The 8,895-nt window shown below is 37.3% G+C and overlaps 1 protein-coding gene across 2 annotated transcripts in view; it reads right to left on the bottom strand.

Annotated features, from left to right (window-relative positions):
- Positions 1 to 493: 493 nt before the first annotated feature.
- Positions 494 to 8,895, bottom strand: part of RAMP3 (receptor activity modifying protein 3) — a 67,349-nt gene continuing 58,947 nt past the window's right edge. Inside the window, exon 4 of one of the 2 annotated variants that reach the window (XM_074146589.1) lies at positions 494 to 2,919. In XM_074146589.1, the coding sequence (XP_074002690.1) occupies positions 2,664 to 2,919 (256 nt within the window). In that variant the 3' untranslated portion in view covers positions 494 to 2,663. The remainder of the gene's footprint in view (positions 2,920 to 8,895) is intronic. The other variant, XM_074146588.1, reaches the window with a different exon arrangement.

Below are 8,895 nucleotides of genomic sequence, written 5' to 3'. Positions count from 1 at the left end.
CAATTACAAAACGAGCCAGATTCCCGGTCCCAGATGTGATTTTCTTGGCAATGGAAACAGGCTTTAGGGGAAAGGTAGCAAGCTCCATGCAGCAGAAAATAACAACTAACTCCCACTAACACATAGTACAAGTTATGTCAAAAGATCCAACAGTTACCATTCTGGTTCCCTTTTAATGTACACAGCTGTTAAAACCTGGACACTGAGGTTGCTTTTTTCCTTAAAACGCTACAAATGTTTCTCCAGATTTAACCACTGAGGATGCATTAAATTAGCAGTGTCATTTCCCACACACTGTTTCAACTTCTCTCCCCTTCTATCAAGTATTAAAAAAGTCAAAGATCATAGTTTGGATGGGGAAGACACTCTAAAAATACTAAATTTTCACATCCAAAGCACATAGCAGCAACACAATCCTTCCCTCGCCCCCACAGCACATGAAGGAAAATCCACTATCTTTTATTCTTGGAATCTTACATTTCTTGGACTATTTGAAAAATTCACACTGGATTTTATTTTCAAATTAAACTTAATCTGTTTAAAGACAGCATTTGCTTAAAGACCACAATACACATTTAGTAATATGATGTCATCAAGGTGACAGTTTCTTCTCCATTTAGTACACAGACCAATCTGTTTTATAATGAATTAAACTGGTGATACCTCTCAGATGACCTGTTGATCTAGTGAACACAGTTTCAAATGAGCCAGAATTGGTTGAGAATTTGCACCAAATATGGCAATTAGATTGAAATGAACGTGTTTTTGAAAACAAAAAATGTTTGCTATGTGGTTTCCAAACTAAAGTTTTGAAATTTGCTTTGAAGTTTATTGAATTTTAAAGTAAAATGAGGATTAAAATGAAATTCCATGCAGAAAATAAAATTATTTGGGTTTGGCCACAAAAAAATCCTTAACCAAACAATCTTTTGGATCAAATGATTGGGTTTGTTGGGTTTTTGTTTGTTTTTTTTTTTACTTCACACTAGTTTTGGTGGACTAAAACATTTTAATGCAGAAAATAATAAAGTAGAAAACTAAACCAAAATCCTTAATTCATATGTCATTCTTCTTTTTAACAAAGAGCAATTTTTTGCTAGCATTTAGAGAAAAAGAAGTATCTTTGGAAAAACACACAGGAAACATCTTAGAAAATGAATCATTCTAATATTAGGGTAATGAAAAAACAAGCCAGTGCCTTCAACTCTCGTGAAAAGATGTGAAAACAAACCAGTACAGGTGTTCTTTACCTATCTACATATAAACAACTCTAGGAAAGGGCACACTTCTGATTTGATTCAAGCCTGGAAATGATTCTCATGCACACAGATTTAAATCTCAAACACTAGGCCAGAATCTTAAAGGAGAAAATCTAACTAGCAGAGGTATGAAACACCATTACTTGGCCATTCAACCTGTATTTTATTTGTGTGCATAAGGTATGGAAAAATGAAGAGTCACTTGTAACAGATAGTACTCACTTAATATAGGAGAACATTCAACAGAAAGGCATTTTATGAAATGACAGAGAAGGAAGGTTTACAACACAAACACGTAAGCTATTTTATTTTGGGCATATGATCTTTATTTAAAATTGTTACATAGGAATAGCTTTGTAGAATAAGATTTCTGTGTAGAATGTTTTGTCTTTTCTCCTATGTCTGTTCCAAGCTTTGATGTTCATACTTTAGCTCCCACACTCTTCACGGGACAAAGAATTGTTTATGTACAAAATTATACTCCGAAAGGCACCTCAATCAACATAACACCTTTATATTTATTTGTAGGATATCACTTGCACAAATTGAAGTGAGAGCGGGGAGTATATAGTGAACACAAGTTGTCAAGAACAATAACTATAAAAGAGGAAAAATAAAGAGTCTGGCATATGAAAATTTCTTCGTTACTCCTTAGTATATTTATAATCAACCAATTTAATCTCACATTTTCCAGCTCTGTAAAATAAGACCTGTATATCTTCCCAGAGTTTGTTTGTAAGCCATACAATTCCAAGTAGCCATGCTTAAAGGCGTTTTATAAAGTATTTTATAACTTGGCATGATATTTTTGCCATGGGGATAGTCACTGGACACATAAACTGCTCCTTTGCCAGAACAAAACTTCCAGTTCTTGATAATGTTTCTGACTAGCTTCCAGGAAAAGCTGTCAGTTGATTACATCCATGTTCAGTTCCTTTGCCAGTGATCTATCCAAGACACAAGATGAAAAACTCAAGTGTCCTGCACAAAACCTCAAGAGATATCATCTGCCCCACAGTCAATGTTACACCACGTGTACATACACCTACATACAGTTTTGCAAAACTTAGTTTACCAACCAGCCTTACCCATGGGAAAATAACTTTACCCCTTTTGCAGCTAACAGGTCCATTTGCCTGCAGACTCTCCTGTTTCTGGAAGCTGCCTGTGAATTCCATGACAATGAGGTCCAAAGGAAGTAGAGAGATTTGCACCAGCAACACCAATGGCCAAGCTGAGAAGCAGTGACTTTTGGCAGCAGCAAGCAGCTCTTTGTTCACAGGAGCATTGTCTCTGTCTCAGTATCTCACAGGTTTCTTTTTGGCAGATCTGAAATCTTTATGTTGAGTTTCTCTCTTCGTCCGGAAGAAGGAAATAGAGAAAATGAAAGCCCAGAAGAACAACTTACACCAGGATATCACTTCTCTTGCTGCACCATACTACCAGTGTTATCATGGCACATGTCAACATGACTGGAATCAAGATCAGAGTTATGAGAATTTCATCCGGTGGATCTTCCCAGTGAACCTTTTCTGAAGTACAGTTTGAAAAGAACTGTTTATGAATTCCAGTGATAAAGCCTTCTGTGAGGGGGTTTGGCCAAAAGCAACTCGCGTTGTTGGCTTCACGTTCTGTGCACTGAGTAAAGTTGTCATAATAGCTAGGAGAAGAAGAAAATTAAGAGAAATTAAAATATAACACATATGCATATTACACTTAGAGAAAGCTACACAGAGTGCCATATAGATTCTATCAGACTGGGTGTATCACGTAGCTACTCTGCTGAAGGACCTTTAATGGCGGCTGTGGGTACCAAATACAACACAGTGAGCCAGAAGGAGATCTGACTCACACGTATGAATAACAAGTGGGACATTTCATGTGAAATCCTGAGACCCTGGATGGACAGCGTTCAAAATCCTGTCTTTTGGGTGCCATTACTACAGCCTCCTAATGCCACTTAAGTAGAATTAGAACCCCCTCAGTAGAGACATCTACAGTATCTTTAAAAAAAAATACACATAAATGTGCCAATAACAGGACATTTTGCGCAAAATATGGATAATTCATGACTCATCTATCATTGAACATAATGTGGTGAAAATGATGACATGACAATGGGACCAAGTCACAACAGGCATTACTGTGTAACAATTTCAGTTCTGTTGTACCCTCGGGCAGTGAGAAAGTAATGGGAAAATAAAAACGGATAAAGTTAGCTTTTGACAATCTTTACCTTGTTCCCAGCTCCAGCAAATGTCCAGCAGGATAAAAACTAAATTCCTAATTACACATGTTCGCAATGCTCATGAAAGACTGGGAACCCCTTGTAATGCCCAACACTTGATTTCAACACAGCATGTGCTGAAATTTACCTCTCCAGGGATAACATATTTATGAGAATTGCCTACCTCACAGGAAAAAAAAGGAAACGATAAGCTTAAATGAGTAATTGGATGGGGATTGTGGTGTTATCATGAGTCAAAGAAATTCAGGAAGTGAATGGAAAATGGGGAAGATCGGAAATGAAGAAGACAAAGAATGTCTGGTCAGTACATAAATAGGTCAAGAAACAAGGAAGCTGAATTATTGTCTGTGGCATTTTTAAATATTTCTCTCAGTTCTGTGTGACTCAATAAGCTCACTTCAAAGGGAAATTAAAAATAGAAAGGAGAGAGCAAGAGACCACATGACATCTCAAGGGATAGCATCCTGCGCTATTATCTGAAGGGCCTACCCTCCCTTTCAGTACATATAAATAAGGTAACTCCTCATGAATTACCCATTCTGACATTAAGTACCACAGGGGACTAATGCTGACTCAATCCTTTGCTGTGAAGTACTGGAGGAGAGACACTCAGCATTTGGGTGAAGAATGAAGTCCACTATCTATGGCCTGTCTGTCAAGGGAAATGTCTGCTGCCCATGCTGCAAGCACATTGTCGGGAATCCAGGCTGCAGAGCATCTACATTCTCAGGGCTACGTTCACAGAAGAAGAAAAAGCCTCCCAAAAAGACTCTTCTGCAACGTCCTCACACTTCTCATTCTCTGGGAGTTTGAGTTGATACCACTTTATTTATAAGCAAATACACTGGATGATCTGACAAGTCCACACCCACACGCTCTGGCAAGCAGAGGCATATACGCACAATGTATGTATATGTTAACCAAAGCAACTAGAAAGGAAGCTTTTGTGACAACCTCAGCAGCTGCAGGGAAACAACAGGAAATAAGCTAAAAATAAGATACAAATATTAGCTGTTTGTTATTTTAATAGTGCCATTCTTCCATGCGACCTGGTAGCATCCATTCTTTATGGCCTTGAATTAAATTAGAAGCTGAAGAAGTCTAGCTGAATATGGGAGAGACAGTCCCAGAGGACTTGAAGAATAGTACATCTAAAGACATGCCTACAAGTTTTGACAGACTACAATGCAGGGACAGCAGAGCTAGCATCCAGTTGCCCAGACAGGTCAGCACAGACACCAGGCAGCACTCCAGAGAGCATTGGGCTCTGCTCCAGCCCCGCTCTGTGCCATGTTCTGGTGAGCAAGCTTGCCCCATCAATGGTTGCTTCAGCTCCCCGCTGCCACTGCCACCTCAATTTGTAAACAAAAACACTTCCCACAAATTTTGCATTTCAAATGATATTGTATTTGAAAGACTGAATCCCTAATTTTCCCTTAATACCTTCTCCCTCAACAAAAGCTACCTGCACTAAAATTGTTTTTTCACATAATTGTGAGAATGTAGATAAAAAAATCTCAGCTACTTGAGAATCACATGCCTGTCAGTAAAGCTCGATTCACTTAATTATTTATGTAATTTAGTCATTTAGAGTTTATGCACTGCAACAGAAAGTTCACATTAAAAAAAAACCCTTGGCATGGTACTGTGTAACAGCTGCTGATGGGAACAACTGAATCCTCATTACTGTAGCATGGATGTTTTTGCAAATTGTTGGGCTTTTTTAAGACAGAGGTATGGGTTAATAGATATTTAATTCCAGTTTGATTCTCCTACGCTTATTTCTCCTATGCCTTATGCAATTCTCTTTATTCAAGTCGCAAAGGCTAGAGTAGGAAACCTTTTCATTCTGTATAATAAAATGCTTATCACAACGATGCCCTGGCCTCTGACTAGAGGTACTTCAACACAAATGCATAAAAATTACACACTTTGTGAAAGAAAAGAATGGGAAACGGCATTTTCTACTTATTCCCAGGACAAGTAATTGGAGAGCAGTACAGTAGCACAAGCTCTTTCGCCTCTTGTATTATAAGGAGGTGTGGGCAGATTATTATTCTCTGTGCTGAGTCACATTCTCATCTCATTCAGGCTAACTACAAGGACCCTGGTTAGTTAATACTCAGAAGAGTTACGTTTCAACTCAGTTCAATAGGCCAGTACTGAAAAACAAAAACTAAGCATAGCCTAAGCAACTAAATTCATATAAAGATACGGCTTCCCCTGATATGCTCAGGAGAATCATTGTAAGTTTTATTGAGGAACCAGCTACTTGGTCATACTGAATATTACTGAAAATACTCACTTTCAGAGAATACTAAAAATACGTAATTCCTCTTTGGAGCAATCTCTGAGCTGCAACACATTTGTCTTGAATGACAATTTTCAATATTCCAGAACAATATTTTCAGAGCACAACCAATTTTTCTCCTGTACTTTATATTTCCACTAAAACAGATAATAACAACCATGTTGTCAGTTTTTGTAAAAAACTGTGAAAATATTATTTTGTGAGTTATTTTGACCATGAGAAAATGTGTTTACTTATATTCACATATAACGAAGAACCTGAACAATGGGCTGGTATTATCAGAGATGCTAGTGCACACATGTGTCTTAATGGGATAATGTTTCATGGAGCACCCACTCAAACTATTTAAATAAACAGCTGGATGTATTACATCTCATCCACCTTCAAAAAAAAAATCAAACAATTCTCAAAAAGCTGAGTACCACATATCATGTTACTGAAGACAAACTTTTAAGGCATTCCCTGGCTGCAGCCAGTAGACTCACTGGCAGTTCCAGTAAGAGAATTTTGCCACTTCTCCAGCACTCATGGACAGAACACCCCAGAGACACTCTGCACACATGCAGTCAGGGATGTTTTGCCATTGCTTAATGAGATGGGTCAGGAATTAAAAAAAACAAAAAACAAAACAATCATCAGACTTTCACTGTCCTATTTTACATAAATCAGCTTCATGGCTAGTGATATAATTATGGAAGGCTTCAGTATGGTACATACACTATGAGTTAATTTTTGTTATTTTGAGTCCACTAACTATACAGAAAATACAGGGAAAATTCTCTCTAGTAAACGACTGTAAACAAGTCAATATAAATCATGTAATAAATACTCCAGGGACACTCACTTCTTCTGCTACTTTACAATCCTGGACAAGAATCTAGAGTCACTGTTACAGGATACTACAATTTATGTGGCATATTTTAATAAATAAAGACGTTTTAAACCTCTTTTTTTCCACAGATGGTTCAACCAAGATATTTCTTTATACATAGTGATATATTAAAGTGGAGTTCAAAGTGAATGACCATCCTTGTAACCTCCAGGCAGTCTGGAAAGAGAGATGTTGTAATAATAATAATTATAACTATCATATGATGAGAAAGGCTCTTCTTACAGCATTTCCAGATGAAGTGGAGGCAGGGAGTATCGAACAACTTTACCAAAAAAAAACCCACAAAAAAACCCAAACAAAAAAACCCAGCAACAAACACACCCAAAACTATTCTTGTATGATATCCAGCCAGATTTTATAGAATTTAAGGGTGTAACAGTCTGGATGAAATTCAAATAAAGATCCAAACCTTAAGATTATTACCTCCTGAGGTTTCACCATCATGTTAAAAGGAAGGCTTTAATTTTATAATCAGCTGTGAGCCTACAAATATGGTGGAATATTTATGAGCTTTTTCATTCAACATCTCTCCAAACGGATTTGTGGCTGTATCTCATCATTCCTTTAATCACGTATCTTCTATCAAGAAGACTATTCTCACAGACACACTTCCATCTCCCTGTTCAGATCAGATCTGCTATTGTGCAGCTCCAATACAGAATTCAGCCAGATGAAAATAATGCAATACAGAACGTAAGGAAGGAAATTAATGTGTAGGGGGAGAAAGTCAAAAAAACCCTTGCTGATTTAATGACAAAATTATAAAGTATAGTTTATTCTCATGCCACTAAATAATGGTCATTTTGACAGATTTACTCACTTGGGTTGAAATAAACACATTCTGGTGTCCTTTGAAATAATTACAAAACACGCCCTTGGCTTTACATCAACAGCTGTGTGGAAAATGAAAAATAGTTGAATAAATCTCACTGAAAACCCTAAAATATACAACTGTTGCTAAATTGTTGTTAATTTCCTCAAGATACAGCAAGGAAAGGTAAACATAAAGAACTATTGTAGATGTAAGCAGCAGTTTGTATACCTAATATCCATCTCCAATGAGCAACAGAAATTACTACATTAATCTTCTATGATTCTATGATATTAAGCTGCTATATTAATTAACACACACATCAGATGCTTTGCATTTCTGGCTTACAATTGTACATTTCTTTATCATAAGAATAGGGTCATCTGTGACTCACTGCTTTTAAATGATCACTGCTCTAAGTTTCTAAAGTTGACTTGAATTACAACTTTGATGACAGAGCAGCTGATAAGAGACCACAGTTACAACCACGGCTCATTTCTGCGTAAGCTCCTGAGACACAGTAATGTCGCTTGTTAAGCAGTTCCTTAGTAAACGGATGTTCCCAGGTTTGCAGCACCAACCGTGCTACCTCAATTCAGGATGAGTTTAACATGTAACACCACCAACAGGACCGAGGATTCGGTGCTATTTTAAGAAGTCTGATGCCTGCTCTTTGCTCAGGTGCAACACCAGCAGCTATTGCAGTAACACTGACATTTGATGAAAAACAGAGAGAACGGCAAGGAGGAAAGAAAGACCATTTGTTATTCACTGAAAGTTGAAAGAAAGCAAATTTTTAAAACAGACTTTAGTGCTGTGAGCTAAAAAAGATGCCTCTAATTCCCAAACTTGAGAAGAAAGCTTAACACCACCCCCCCCCCCAAAAACGGTATTTGGAAATAGAATGAGACAGTACGTGGACGAGAAAGAGGATTAATCAAAAATGTACCTTTTACTATGTTGTACCTTTCATTTTAGAAAACTATGATACTACAGCTAATGAAGATAACAGTAATTCCAATGTATTTTCTCACTTTTCTGTTTCTTCTGCCTTGTGTGAAGGGTTTCTTTGTGCTTAATTTTATTTTATGAGCAGAGCTTAAGTGTGTAGTATGGGTCTGGAGGGACATGAGCCATTATGAGATCTACAGCAGTTGTTTAGAGACCAATTTTTAAAACTAGTGAAATTCCTAGAGAGTCACTAAAAGCCCCTGCAACCATGCATGTTATTTTGCAGCGAGTAGAAAAAGATGACTGGACACACACTAATTCCCTGGGAGATATAGGTAAATCTTTTTTTCTTCTCTCTTCTTTTGGTGACTAGCAAAGTCTCTGTAGCTGAATTTTAGCTACAAATCATTCCAAAACTATTTG

This window comes from Numenius arquata, chromosome 4 (genome assembly GCF_964106895.1).
Source record: "Numenius arquata chromosome 4, bNumArq3.hap1.1, whole genome shotgun sequence".
NCBI lineage: Eukaryota > Metazoa > Chordata > Aves > Charadriiformes > Scolopacidae > Numenius > Numenius arquata.
Note: the sequence above shows the minus strand (reverse complement) of the source record. Positions and strands in the feature narration are given on the sequence as shown.